The sequence below is a fragment of the Dromiciops gliroides genome, chromosome 4, assembly GCF_019393635.1.
Source record: "Dromiciops gliroides isolate mDroGli1 chromosome 4, mDroGli1.pri, whole genome shotgun sequence".
Lineage (NCBI taxonomy): Eukaryota > Metazoa > Chordata > Mammalia > Microbiotheria > Microbiotheriidae > Dromiciops > Dromiciops gliroides.
The window spans coordinates 416,188,295-416,204,131 of NC_057864.1; the positions used below are offsets into that span (position 1 = coordinate 416,188,295).

The 15,837-nt window shown below is 38.9% G+C and overlaps 1 protein-coding gene across 1 annotated transcript in view; it reads left to right on the forward strand.

Annotated features, from left to right (window-relative positions):
* Nucleotides 1-15,837, forward strand: part of SDHC (succinate dehydrogenase complex subunit C) — a 42,000-nt gene that overhangs the window by 11,482 nt on the left and 14,681 nt on the right. Inside the window, exons 2-3 of the mRNA XM_044001639.1 lie at nucleotides 2,136-2,192; nucleotides 15,659-15,760. Coding sequence (XP_043857574.1) covers nucleotides 2,136-2,192; nucleotides 15,659-15,760 — 159 coding nt within the window. The remainder of the gene's footprint in view (nucleotides 1-2,135; nucleotides 2,193-15,658; nucleotides 15,761-15,837) is intronic.

The following is a 15,837-nucleotide window of genomic DNA, read 5'->3' on the forward strand; positions in this document are numbered from 1 at the left end:
TCACATGTCTTAACAAGGACGTGATGATTTTGTAGTTTTTCTGGAGGTGTTTTTATCCTTGGCCCAATAATAGTAACATTTCAGTATAAGAATCATTATTCTCATTTGCATGTGAAGAAACAGACTTAGAGAATTGAGGTGACTTGTCTATGCTTACTCATGTTGTAAATAGTAGAGCTGGGGACTCTCAATGCTTATGTACAGAGGCAGCATGGGATGGTGGACAGGCTGCTGGTCTTGATACTGTGGGCAAGTCATTTAACTTCTTTGCACCTCAGTTTCCTTTTCTATAAAATCAGGAGAATGGACTTGATAACCTTTTAGCTTTTAATCTATTATCCTTTTTTTTCCTTTAAAAAAGATTTGATGGGGGCAGCTAGGTGGCGCAGTGGATAAAGCACCTGCCCTGGATTCAGGAGTACCTGAGTTCAAATACGGCCTCAGACACTTGACACTTACTAGCTGTGTGACCCTGGGCAAGTCACTTAACCCCCATTGCCCAGCAAAAAAAAAAAAAAAGATTTGATGCTCTTTTTTGTATTACTTTCACTTCTTCCTACCAGAAACCCTCTTTTGTCTCTAATAATTATAGTTAAGCAAAACAAATGAACATATTGGCCATGTCTGTTAAAGTATGACTCATTCCATACCTCTAGTCTACTAACATTCTGCCTAGAGTGTGGGCTATATTTCACCATTCATTTTCTGAATTCATTTATTGCATTCATTGATCAGAGTTCTGAAGTTTTTCATTGCTCTTTTCCTTTATGCCATTTCGGTCATCAGACTGATCTTCTGGTTCTACTTATTTTCTTCTGTATCGCTTCATTTAGTCTTCATAGTACAACAATATTCCATTACATTCCAGTTTAGCCACTCTCCCAATTGATGGGCACCCACTTTATTTCTTTACTACCATGAAAAGTACTGCTGTAAATTTTATTTATATATATATATATATATATATATATATATATATATTTTTAATTGCCTCTCCAGCAGAAGTAACCCCAGTACTAATTTGTAAATCTTAGAAATGATGAGTGTGCAAATAGAAAATTACTCATTTTTCTGTATTGAGAAATCTTACACACATTCTGTATTTCCCCAGATATCCCTTCTTCTTATATCAGTCAATCAATAAGCATTTATTATATCAGGAAGGAGTTGACATTACAAGAGCTTTTGCTGGGAACATGTGCATCTTTTTCCTCATAAACGATTTTGTTTTAATCACATCTTTCCCCTGTTGGGGAACTTAAAAGTGCTTTCCTTAACTACTTAGTTTAATATTCAAGGCCCTCCATTGTTTCCACACACATACTCTTCTTTTCTCCCTCCCTTTCTCTCTCCTTGTCCTTTTCTCCTCCTCTCCCTCCCTCTCTCCTTCCCCAACCTTTTATCATATAGATTTTTATTGTTAATTTGTATATATGTTGCATTACTCCCACTCTCCCAACCTTCACCTAACAAACACTGTATTTTGAGTGTTATGAGAATCAGCATTGTGTTTTTAACATTAGGACTGGGATTTCGGACTACCTCAAAGGAACAAGCTGCATCACTTAACACCATGCATTTTTTTTTCTAATCCATAAGGCAGAAAATAGAGATCATAGGATGAAAGATTTTTCTGTCAGTTCACACTCCTGGCCCTTCTATTGTTAAATAACTTTTATTTCCCTCAGTGCTGCATTAAGTACTATAAAGAGGAAGCATTTCATAAATACTTACTGAGACTGACATTTGTGGAAGTTGTTCCCCATCACACTTACCTTGCTGAAGCCAAACCATTTCTTACTGTTTTGTGCTTGTATCCTATATGTATTGTTTTCCCCACTCAGCATGTCCTCTTTAATACATCACCTTAATACCTGACTCAAAACCTTTCTCTTTGATGAAATTTTTTATGATTAATATCATTTAACCAATCTTAATCCTTTGCTTTCTGTCTTCACATGTGGTTTTGCACATATAGATGTTTATAATTACTGTCCAATTATTTAATGCTATATTAGAGCCAGTCTTCTGTTTTTTTTGTTCTTTTTACTTCTCCCTGTGGCTTAGTACAGTGTTGTATGATTTAAGGTGCTCACTAAGTTCTTTTGATTAATTGGTTATTTTTTATCTTGCAGATATGCTGGTCGTCATTGCCTCCGTGCCCACCTAAGCCCCAGGCTCTATGTCAGAAAGTAAGTGTTTGAGTCTAGGAATTGTCAGAGAAGAGGAATGGCTTCAAGTTAGTTATATGATTATAAGAAGACTTTCAAATAATCACAGAATTTTGAAATTGGATCAAATTACATAATATATGTAAAGTAAACCTTAAAATGCTGTATAAATATTAGCTATTGGAAGGGACTGAAGAGGCCATTTAGTCAAACCCTTACTGTACAAGAATCCATTTGACAGCATGTCTGACAAGTGTTTATCCAGCTTTTGCTTGAAGCTTTCCTCTACTGCAGGGAAACAGGGGACTTTCTGAGACTATCTGATGCATTTCGAGGTAGTTCTGATTGTCAGGACTTTTTTCTTACATCATGCTTAAATAATAAATCTTCCTGCAACATCCATCGATTATTCTTTGTTATCTCTCAAGGACCAAACAAAATTTATGCTGATCCTAAATCTAATCCCTCTTTCTCATGACAGCCATTCAAGTACTTGAAAGACACCCACTATGCCCTCCACTGGGAATTCTGTTCTCCAGGTGGAACATTTTAGTTCCTTCAGCTCATACTAATGGCATTATCTTGAGTTCTTTTATCATCCTAGTTGCCCATCTGGATGCTCTTTAGTCTATCAATGTCCTTCTTAAAATGTGGCACCTAGAAATGAGAGATGTGACATGACATAGATGAGTTATGCTATATTTGACTCTTCTGACTGGCTTCTCCTGGATATTCTCTCTTATCTGAGTTTTTGAGGTCTTTTATCTTCCTAGTCCTGAATGCTTAGTCAATACAATTTAATTAATAGGATTGAATCATTTGTTTCGCAGTTTACTAAAGCCCTCAGATCTTTTTCATGAAAATTGCTTTACAACTTTTTCCCTTTTGTTATGAAATTGATTTTTTTTTAACCCAAGTGTAAGACTTTATAGTTATTCATTCAAATCTAGGAAAGATCTGTTATTTTCTCAGGTTAGGATACTCAGTTATTTAATCAAGTAAATCTTGGGGAATTTCCTGAACTACATACCTGGGGGTCACAAATAATGAGGCAAGATTTGGACAGTCATCCAACTCATACTGCTTGTGCATGCAATTAAAGTTCATTTTACCAAATTTGGCCCGGTATTTTAGACCTTTTGAGATCCTTTCAGACCTTAACTCTGTCATCCAGTGTGTTTGCTATTCCTTTTACCATTGCCACCTGCAGCTTTGATAAGCGTGTTATTTGTATCTTAATTGATATTATTGATAAAAAGACCAGTCATTTGGGCATTCCACTAGGGACTATCTTGTAGGTAATATCAAACTATACAGTAATTAAACTTTTTGGATTTGGATCCAAATCAGTTCTTAATTTACCCATTATTATCGAACCCACACTTTTCTATTTAGGACACAAGAGTAACATGACTGTCAAATGCTTGGCTAAAATCGAGGTAAACTAAATCTGTTATTATCCTCATTTGCCATGCTAGTAACCCAGTCAAAAAAGAAAAGGTAACTGGCCAGACTTGCTTTTGAATAAACCACATTGACTATTTGTAATCATTGAATCCCTTTCCAGGAACTGAAGCTGACTTTACATAGAAGTTATTGACTATACACTCTTCTTTTTTTTGAAAATCATGAGGATGTTTGTTCTTTTAAAATCTTTTCCCCTATTTCCATTGATCTGAAAAATCATTGACAGTGGCTTGGCAGTGATATTTGTCGGTTATTTCAGTAGTTGAGCATTTTCTCTGGCTGTCTCCCATTCCTGGAATGCTTTCCCTTCTTTGCTCCAACTACTTACCACCCTGGCTTCTTTTAAGACCCAACTCAAATTCTGCCTTCCATAGGAAATCTTCCCCAACCCTCCTAATTCCAGTGCCTTCCCTCTTGTAATTATTTAGCCTATATATAGCTTGCTTTGTATATATTTGTGTGCATATTGTCTCTCCCATTAGGTTATAAGCAACTTGAGGGCAGGAGCAGTCTTATACTTATTTTTTTTAGCCCAGCTCTTAGCACAGTGCCTGGTACATAATAGGTGCTTAATAAATGTTGGTTGGTTGATCGATTTAGTTCATCTGGACCTGGTGATTTTAATTCATCAGAATAGTCAGGTATTCTCTTAGTATCTTAATTTATCTTGTTTTTCTTTTTTCTTTCTTTTTTTTTTTGTGGGGTAGTGAGGGTTAAGTGACTTGCCCAGGGTCGTACAGCTAGTAAATGTCGAGTGTCTGAGGCTGGATTTGAACTCAGGTCCTCCTGAATCCAGGGCTGGTGCTTTATCCACTGCACCACCTAGCTGCCCCCGTATTTCAGCTTCCTATTAATCATTTCTGGTTTTCTAATGAGCAAAGTTAGAAACTGTTGGGGTTTTTTAAAGGATAATTCTTTAGTCTTTAATCAGTTTTCCTCATTATTTCCACTGTACGTGGCATCATTGGTTAGCCTTTCTTAAACTTTGCTCACTTGAGTTTTGGCGTACTGTAATAGAATGATGGCACATATTTCTGTAAGGCTTTTTGCAAGGGTTTGAATTATTGTAATTCCCATTATTATCCCCATTTAATAGGTGAGGAAATAGAGGCTCTAAATGATGGAATATCTTGCCCTAGGTAATATTTTATAACTGGTGAACCTAGGAATAAAAGCCACATTTACTTAAGAGTCCTAGTCTAGTCTCCTTTTTAGTAACCATACTTGCTTCCTATTCTAGTATGTCCTTTTATCCTTTTTACTCTTTTTGTGGCTACTTTGATGACTTTTGGTCTTCTTATCCCTTACCCTTGGATAATTCCCAGGGCTCAATCCTGGGCCTTCTGCACTCAATCTCCCAGAGCACATTCCTTTTCTTTCTTTTTTGAAAACTACATTTTTATTGGTATCTTTTATTTATGTATTATCTATATCTTTCAGTGTATTTCACCCTCCTCCTCTGAAAGAGCCTTCTCTTGCAACAGAGAACAAATAAAAGGGAAAAAACCCAGCTCAGTAAAAATAGCCAACATATTGAAAAATATTATCCTTAGTGTTCCATATCCATAGTCCTTTATCTCTGATGTTATCCATAGTGTTCCATTTCTGTAGTTCTCCACTGCTGCAGAGGAGGGAGGGAGCCCATTCATTTTCTTGGCTTTGGCTATTACCTGTATATCAGAGACCCCCAAATTTTTATTTCTATCTCTGATCTTTCCATCCTTCACTCATAGCTCCTTCTACTCAAAACCATAACCAGTTATTCCTGTGCCCAAGTCAAGTAGACTAAAAGGTGCCCTCAGTTTGTGTATTCTTTCTTTTTTCTTTTTTCCTTTCATTTTGTCTTAAGAGAAATTCATTTGTGGTTGAATAGATCTTCACCTCAAGACACAGACCTCATGGAGGGAGATACTCTCCAGGATACTTCAAGGGCTTCACGAGGAATGGAGCTGGACTACTCTAGGCTGGAGAGAAGCTCACCTGGAGTACTGTTGCCTGATAACTCCCTATTTTTATTAACTCTTGCTAACCAGGTGCTGGGGCAGCTAGGTGGTACAGTGGTGGATAGAGTGCCAGGCCTGTAGTCAAGAAGACCTATCTTCGTTGAATTCAAATCTGGCCTCAGACACTAGTTGTGCAACTCTGAGCAAGTCACTTAATCTCCTTTGCCTCAGTTTCCTCATCTGTAAAATGAACTGGAGAAGGGAATGGCACTACATTATCTTTGCCAAGAAAATCCCAAATGTGGTCATGAAGAGTCAGGCATGACTGAACAGCAACCACATGCTAAGGCCTGAGTGTCTTAAAGTTTGGCACCCTACAAAGTCCTCAGTCTTCCTATTCTAGTTATGGCTATGCTGCTATCTAAAGGATATTGTCAGGGCGGCTAGGTGGTACAGTGGATAAAGCACCGCCCCTGGATTCAGGAGTTCCTGAGTTCAAATCCGGCCTCAGACACTTGACACTTACTAGCTGTGTGACCTTGGGCAATTCACTTAACCCCCATTGCCCCGCAAAAAAAGAAAAATAAAGGATATTGTCATTTATATGTCTTAAATTCAACATGTCAAGAACTAAAATCATTACCTCACATTTCCACCAAACCAATACCTCTTCCCAGCTCTAGTCACCTACTATCAATTTCACTGTCATCTTCTTAGCAATTTATAACATTGGTGTTATCTTTGACATCTTCAAATCACATTCTATCTGAGCCTCATTTCCTCATTTGCAAAGGCTGAATGATAATAACTCTCCTGCTCTTTGTACCACATAGGATTGTTTTGAGCATCAAATGAGGTAGTTGAATATGCTTTGAAAAATGTAAAGCACTATGTATGTTCTATTTATTTATCTTACATAAGTAGTCAGCTGTTTTTTTCTGTGTATTCTCTCCAGTTTCATCCTTCATTTCTTCTTCAACCATTTTTGACCTCCATCCTCTCCCTATTATAATAGTACACATTGTTGCCAGATTAATCTTCTTAAAACATTGCTTTAATCACATTATTTCCCTGCTCTAAAGTCTACAGTGATGCTGTATTTGGGCCAGATCCAAATTCCTTTGTATGACATTCAGTTGGATCCACCTTATATAACCCTATTTTCCACTACTTTCCATTCTGGTCCTTGTAGCCATTGGTCTTGTTGCTTCTTTCCTCCTTGCCTTTAATCATATGGTTTCCTTAACTTAGAGTGTATTTTCTTCTCAGAAACTAATTCTTTCTGTATTTTATTTTTAAGACTCAGGTTCAACAGTCCTTTGATTAATCCCATCCCCTGGAGAGGTAGCATGGTATTGTGGATAGGATACTGAACTTAGAGTCAAGATGACTAGGGTTTATATATCACCATGGATAAGCCAGTTAACATCTCTCAGCCTGTTTCCTCATCTGTAAATGAGGATAATAATTATATCATCTACTTTATAATGTTGTAGTGAGCACCAAATTGGATAATATATGTCATATACTTTGTAAATTTTTTTTTCTTTTTTTGGACAGTGAGGGTTAAGTGACTTGCCCAGGATCATACAGCTACTAAGTGTCAAATGTCTGAGTCCAGATTTGAATCCAGGGCCGGTCCTCTATCCACTGTGCCACCTAGCTGCTCTGCTTTGTAAATTTTAAAGGACCATAAAAGTCAATTACTATCACATTATAATTCTTCACTTATTTTGAATTTATAGCTACATAATGATAGATAGGTGGCTAGGTAGGTTGGTAGGTAGATAGATTGATCATGCCATCAAGAAGTTTACATTTTAAAGAAGTCTGGAGAGTTTGAAGTAAGCATGGCTGGCTTGAGTACTTCCTTAGATGAAGGTTCAGGGCTGGAAGTCACCAATCAAAGGAGGGAGCTGTGGAGGCAGAGGCAACTTCTAGGGTAAGAAGGTTCTAGTGTATATGCACATGATTTCTGTGGTACTGTTACATTCTTGTTTATGCCTTGGAGTTATACGTTGTTCATGAATGTATGTCTTCTCTCTCCATCTAGATTTCTTTTTTTCTTTTTTTTTTTTTTGGTGGGGCAGTGAGGGTTAAGTGACTTGCCCAGGGTCACACAGCTAGTAAGTGTCAAGTGCCTGAGCTGGATTTGGACTCAGGTCCTCCTGAATCCAGGGCCAGTGCTCCATCTACTGCGCCACCTACCTGCCCCCCCCCCCCATCTAGATTTCTATAGTAGAAATTCTTAAAGGCTGGAGGAAGGAGGGGCCCATGTCTTCATTATACCTAATGTAGCAGTAGGCATGAAAGCAATTAGTACATTAATTCACTTATTGAACAGATCTCAACCTCAACATCTCTGATTAGTGAAGGTAAAGCTAGAAAAGGGGTACTTAGGAGGTTTAAAAGATCCATTTGAAATTTAAAATAGCCGATAATTGGCAGTACTTTCCAATTTTAGGGGACAGGGGAGGGGAAATCTTACCCAACCAGAAAATCAGAAGACGAACGTTCGGTTTATCCCTTCGTGGTCAGCCAAACTGTGTAATTTTAAATTCTAAATGTGGGTCCTAATCTGTTCCCCCAGTTTTGGGGGAAACTGACTAAAATCACTGATAAAATGAGTTTAGGTTTTTAAGGGTTTATTGAAAGATAGTAAAGGAAGAGAAGGATTGAGAACAGAATTCCTACAAGCTGGCAAACCTATCTTTCCTCACTCCTCTGTCTCGTCCTCTGCAGCCCCCACGGTGAAGTCAGGAACCTAAAGAGACAGCGCTCTCTGTGAAGGCTCTCCTTCCTCCTTCCTCCTTCCTCCTTCCTCCTTCCTCCTTCCTCCTTCCTCCTTCCTCCTTCCTCCTTCCTCCCTCCTCCCTCCTCCCTCCTCCCTCCTCCCTCCTCCCTCCTCCCTCCTCCCTCCACCCTCCTCCCTCCACCCTCCACCCTCCACCCTCCTCCCTCCTCCCTCCTCCCTCCTCCCTCCTCCCTCCTTCCTGTCCCCTCCCAGAAATGGGAGGTTCTTCAAGCTGGTTGGTTGACTGGGCTAGAAGTTCAAAGGTTTTTTTAGCTTCTGCGAACCCAGCTTTCTTAAGTACTCTCAAGTACCAGCCACATGTGCTTAGAATCTAGTCAACTACTAATCCAGTCAAATCAGCCAGTAATCCACTCAGGTGGGCTCCTGAGCATCTGCCAAATCCCATCTATCACATTCCATTATCTTGACACCCAGTAAAAAAGAGAAATTGGAAAGGTATCAGGAATCATTAAGCTGGATCTGCTTCCTTATTTTTGAGACAAAAATCAAAATATTCAGTAATGTGTAAGTTAATAAGCCCAGCTGTTGTTACTTGTTCTTTTTAGGTCAGAGTCCTAGTGTTGCCATAATGTAGTAGACAGTAAAAGATAGAAATGAAAAAGAAGATATGAGTATGGAGAAATTGAGGAAAGTAGTGATTAGACATGAAGGAAACAGAAAAGCAAGGGTAAAATTGGACTGTAGCCTGATGACTAAGTTCTGTAGCATCTGGAAGAGGGCATTTCGATCTGTCAGAGTCAGCACCCCACATTTAACTGAGTTGGATTGGGAGATGTTGGGTTGGATCTCCCTGGTGAAAAAATGTGTGGTATAGTTGTTTTAGAAAAAAATTGTTCTATCTCTGAATATAGACTGTAAGTGGGTGCTTGCCTCTGTGGACATCTGGAATAATTCACAACCAATTCCTAATTACTCTGGTTATTTTTAGAGAATATTGATTTTTTTCTTCCTTCTCAGTAGTTTAGTCAATTCTCTACTAAGTGGTAGAGTCTTCAGGTTAACTCTTTATAGAACATCCTTGAATAATGAATTGGGAGATTATTCAAGGGCCCTCTTTTTCAAATAGTTTTGATTAATACTTATCTTTATTCCTTTCTAGTTTCGATAATTTTCTTTGTACTTAATAATTATTTGTAACTTCTTGAAGCTCATTTTCCCCATCTCTTTCTTTGAAAGTTGTGTTTGTCTACACACTAGTATATGCTTATCTGTTGTCAGATGTACACACACAGACTTTATATCTAAAGTGTTTTAGGTCTCCATCTGTCAGGCAGTTGAAGGTTTTTTCTTAGCTGCCTCTTTTTCTGGGATCTGGCAACTATTTCCCTCATTGCTATGATTAACAACTTCTCACAGGATGTCTTGTTATTGCATACATAGAAAAATTGTTGTTTAGACTAACTTCATTAATAGTTTTTACTGCCATATTTCTCATCCAGGGCTTAGCTTTTTTGTTCTTAAATCTACTTCAGTACTAGTGATATGGATTTTCACATTTCTCATATTTTCTGCTCAAGTGTCTTCAGGCCTGCATAATGATTACTTATTTCACTTAGTAATGGATCTTATTGAAGAATTTTTATTTGGAAGAGACCTTAGCAGCTAACCCATGGTCCAACCCATGGTCCAACCCATGCCCCCAAAAGAAACTCCAGGTAAACATATCTGACACATAGTCATCTGGCCTTTGCTAAAAGACCCTCAGGGAGAGGGAACCCCTCTATTTTCCATCCCAATTTGGGGTAGCTCTGATTGTTTTCCTTCAGGCCTAAATTTATGTTTTTGGAACTTTAATCCATTTTTCTGCCTTCTGGGGTGAAATAAAACTAGTCCTTCCATATGATATCCTTTGAGGTACTTGAAGACAGCAATCATGTACCCCCTGAGTATTCTTTTCTCCAGTTCCTTCAGGTATGGCATTGACTTGAGAGCTCTCGCCATTCTTGCTGCCCTTCTGGTTGTTGTTGTAGGTTCTCTCTCCCTCCCCACCCCCCACCCCCCCACACCCCTACCCCTGGGCAGTGAGGGTTAAGTGAATTGCCTAGAGTCACACAGCTAGTAAGTGTCAAATGTCTGAGGTCAGATTTGAGCTCAGGTCCTCCTGAATCCAGAGCTGGTTCTTTATCCACTGCACCACCTAGTTGCCCCTGATGTGTTTTTTTTTCCTTTTTTTTTTAGTGAGGAAATTGGGGTTAAGTGACTTGCCCAGGGTCACACAGATAGTAAGTGTTAAGTGTCTGAGGTTGGATTTGAACTCAGATCCTCCTGACTCCAGGGCCAGTGCTCTATCCACTGTGCCACCTAGCTGCTCCCCCCCATGTGGTTTTAAGAGAATATACCTGCCCTAATATCCTTCAGAGGCTGGAGAGGGGAACAGAGAGATTTGGGGTTGGTTGGCCTGAGTGTTCAGAGGAGAAGGAATTGTACTCCTACGTTCTTCCTTGGGGCAGGTACAGAAGGGGAGGTAAGAGTGAGTTTTACATTTAGAGCAAAGCTTCTTAACCTGGTCCATGAACTTGTTTTTTTGTTTTGAAAATTTGAAAATTGTATTTCATTATAATGGTTTTCCTTTGTAATCCTTTGTATTTTATTGCATGCATTTAAAAACATTTCACTACAAAGAGGTCTGAAACGAAATTTAGGAACTCTTAGGACGTGCACATTAACTGGGACAAAATAGAATAATTAGATTTACTGAATTATACAATAAAATTTTTCAACTTATTTCATCTTTAAAAAACCTTTAATATAGCCTGCTACAGTCATCTATTTTACACAATTTGACATTGAGTTTGCAACATTTTGACATATTCTTAAACTCTTCATCATGAAACTACACTTTTGTCACATTGGCTATGAAATGTACCTTTGACAGTCTGTTTTTCCAAGTCTAGCCTTGATTATATCTTTTAGGTTCCCATTGAACCCTCCTCTATCTTTTGGATAACTTTCTTAACCTTTCATGATATGCTGCATGGTATAAGCCCTTATTATGATATTCTATCTCTGTTGGGAATTTCTGTAATTCTGGAACAATTTTACTTCTCATTATATTTATCAGAGTTTATCACTTCCTCAATTACACAAAAAATCCCCCAAACCATTTTTGCTGACTTTTATGGTGTGCTGAAGATATCAGATCTTAACAGGATCACCTGGACTTCTGACAACAGTTCTGGCATTGCCTTAAAAGAAAAAGTGAGTTTCAATAGCAAAGATGATCTTTTTTCATTGGGGAAAGAAAGACTTTTCTTGTAGCACCCAGGCTGGAAGTACAAAAGTGATTTTTGAGCCCATGGCACTGCTGATTACATAGGAGCTTTTAACCTGTTCAGTTTCTGACCTGGGCTGGTTTGACACTCCATAGGCAACCTGCTGATATCCATCCCCCTCTCCCAACTCCCCAGTTGAGCCCCTGGACTTCACCATATTGATGGTGGACTTAGTAGGGACAGCTGATCAGCTTAGCCTACTGTAACTCAGAGCTCCCAAGGTCAAGAGAACCACCAAGGCTCAACCTTCCTATTGGCTGAGCTTATAGGGATGCACCACTGTCCCAGTTCTTTTTTCTAGTCTTTACTACAAAAGGAGGTTTTGTATTCTCTTGCTTCTGACAAGAGTTTTTTATTCATAGAAAAGATGAGCAGCTGTTTTTAAAATGGTCGTCTTCTAGCTTAAGAAACCTGGGCCATGATGTAGAGGAATCAATAGCAATTTCGATAGCAGTCAGGTCTCTGAAGGTCTTAGCTTATCCTACTTGGTAATATACAAATGAGGGAATGTAGATAAAGCATTTTGTACTGGAAAGCAGTCTGCCAGAAATTGGGTTTAGATAATGTCTTATGTCACATTCCATAATAAATTTAACATAAATATATGACCCGGTTAAGATCATAACATTAAAAAAAGTAGAAAAGCAGACCACATACCTTTTATAGCTATGGGTAGGAGATGTAGTCTTTTTTTAAAATTTTTTTTATTTTATTTTTTTTACGGGGCAATGGGGGTTAAGTGACTTGCCCAGGGTCACACAGCTAATAAGTGTTAAGTGTCTGAGGCCGGATTTGAACTCAGGTACTCCTGAATCCAGGGCCGGTGCTTTATCTATTGAGCCACCTAGCCGCCCCCAGGAGATGTAGTCTTAATCAAACAGGGAGAGAGGTAATTACAAATGAAAATAATTTTGATTACCTGAAATTGAAAAGCTTCTGCACAAATAAAATTAGTGCATCTAGGATAAGAAGGGAAGCAGTGGAATGGGAGAAAAATCTTCAAATTTCTCGGATAGGGATTTAAGACAATTAACATATATTAAGTAAAATATTATGTATGTGTGTTTTATATGATAGATGTGTGTATAGAACAGGAATTGGTAAATCACAGCCAAGGACCAAATTTGATCTGTTGGCTGTTTTTGTATGTCCTGTGAACTAAGACTAGGTTTTTTAAGTACATTAGTTTGCAGACCATACGAAAACAGGTATGGGCCAGATTTGGCCCATAAACTCCATGCCCTACAAATTTGTGTTAAATGATCTCAACTGAGCCTTCACTATGGCAAGACAACCCTCTTACATCTCCCTAAATAACTCATCAGGTTGGTTCTGCTGTGTCATTTCATTCCTCTTCAATTCTCCCATCATGTTCTTTCCCCACACCCTCTCAGCTGAGCACTTTGTCTCATATTTCTGTGAAAAAAATGAGGCCTTTCTCCAAGAGTTCCTTTTTCTCCCTTCCTCTTCACCTCATATCTCCCCCGTGCCTTCTGCCACTATCCTCCTTCATCCCTGTTTCCCATGAAAAGGTGGCACTTCTCTTTTGCAAGGCAAACCCTCTGCTTGCACAAGTGATTCCATTCCATTCCATCTTCTCCAGCAGATTGCCCTCTCTATTATCCCCACTCTCACTTATCTTGAATCTCTCATGTCTGCTGGCTGTTTCCTTATGTCTACACATATGTCCATATATCCCCTCCTCAAAAAATTTTCACTTGATTCATTCATCCCCACTAGCTATCAGCCCACATCCCTCCTCCTTTTCATGGTTAAACTTCTTGAAACGACAATCTGTAATGGGTATCTCCAGCTCTTTTCCTCTCACTCTGCAGCATTCTGGCCTTTGATCTCATCATTCAACTGAAACTGCTCTCTACAAAATTACCAGTGATCCCTTAATTACCTGATCTAACTGCCGTTCTCGTTTTTCATCCTTCTTGTCCTCTCTGCAGCCTTTGACACTGTCAGTCATCTTCTCATTGATACTTTGTGCTCTTTAGGTTTCCATAACACTTCTTCATCTTGTTTTTCCTCCTGCTTTTCTAAACTGCTCCTTAGTCTCCTTTGCTGGATTATCCAGTAGGTCAGGTCTGCTAAAGGTGGGTGTCCCCCTGGATTCTGCCTTGGACCCTCTTCTCACTCTATACTCTTTCACTTGGTAATCTCATCAACTCCCATGGATTCAATTATCATTTCTATGCTGATTCTCAGATTTACTTATCCAGCCTGAACCTCTCTCCTAATCTGCATACTCCGCCATACTCCTCCATACTCCTCGTGCCTTAAACTCAACATGTCCAAAACTGAACTTTCTCCCTAAATCTTCTCTTCTTCCTAAATTCCCTAATACTGTAGAGGACATTGCCATTCTCCCAGTCACCCAGACTATCAACCTAGGTGTCATTCTCTATTCCTTACTCTTACCTTCCATATCCCATCTATTGCCAAGAACTGATGATTTTTACCTTATTAGGGGCAGCTAGGTGGCACAGTGGATGGAGCACTGGCCCTGGATTCAGGAGGACCTGAGTTCAAATCTGACCTCAGACACTTAACACTTACTATCTGTGTGACCCTGGGCAAGTCACTTAACCCCAATTGCCTCACACCCCCCCAAAATATATATATTTACCTTATTAACATCTCTTATGAACATTCCCTTCCTTTTTCTGACACTGCCACCATACTTCTGCAGGTCCTCAGTCACATCATACCTTGACTATTGGGGGGGGGGGGACAGGCAGGATAATGAGGGTTAAGTGACTTGCCCAAGGTCACATAGCTAGTTAGTTGTCAAAATGGCTGAGGTCGTATTTGAACTCAGGTCCTCCTGAATCCAGGGCCGATGCTTTATCCACTGCGCCACCTAGCTGCTCCCATACCTTGACTATTGCAGTAAAGTTCTGGTTGACCTGCCTGACACCAATCTTTCCCCACTGTAGGCTATTCTCTATTAAGCTGTCAAAGTAATTTTCCTAAAGTACAGGTCTGGACATGTCTCTTCCCCACCTCACCCCATTTAAATTTTGGTGGTTTTCTTTCACCTCTAAGACATTCTCTGTTTGGCATTCAAAGCTCTTTATAAACTTACCCCCTCAAGTTCACCTCTTTACCCCAGAAGTGAAGATTCACCTCACATCTAGTGAATTGATAATGGTGATAAAATATGGGAATAGTAGATATTTGGAGGGATTGTGGGAGAATAGGAACATTGTTACATTGTTGATGGTTTAGTGATGATGAATTAGTACAGCCCCACCATTTTGGACAGCAATTTGGAATTATGCAAATGAAGTGCCAGATATGTCCATACTCTGACCCAAGATTCCTCTGCTAGGCAGTACCCCAAGAAGTTCCCTGATAAGAAGAAAGTCCTCTTATATACCAGAATATTTCTAGTAGTACTTTTGTGGTAGCAAAGAACTGGAAACAAAGTAAATGCCCATTGGTTGGGAAACAGTGAAACTGTGGTACTGTACTATAAGAAATGATTAATACAGTGGGTACAGAGAAGAATGGAAGGACTTTTATGAACTGATGGAGAACTTTTTTAATGAACTGATGTACACAGAGCCAAGAAAAGATGTACAGTGACTAAAGTAATGTAAAGAAGAGAGATGAGAAAACACTTCCCCCTACTTCTTTGTAGAGATAGGAGGTCCCCAGGTATGGAAAATAGAATATATTTTTAGATTTTTTTCAGTAGATTGAATAATTTTCCTGTTTTTTCTCATTTTCTTTTTTTTCCCCTTAAAAAGTGTTACATGAGATGCTACTCTGACCATTTGGGGTAGGAATACAGGGGAAATTTTAGTCTACATAAAAACAAAATACCAATAAAAATGTATTTTTGAAAAGTAAAGCACTTTGTAAAACTTAAAATACTATATGTGTCAGTTGTTTGTATTATTATTTTAGTGCATTTTGTTAGGCTCTTGGTTTATCATAATACTCTTGTCCATTTAACTGCTTCTGGTTTTATTCTAGTGCTATCCCTCTGGGAACAACAGCTAAGGAAGAGATGGAACATTTCTGGAACAAGAACGTCAATTCAAATCGTCCTTTGTCACCTCACATCACCATTTATAGGTAGGAAGGAATTCTGGGATAGACTCCAAAAGTGGTGAATCAGGGGTCCTTGGAGTTAAGCCTTGCCTCTCCACATC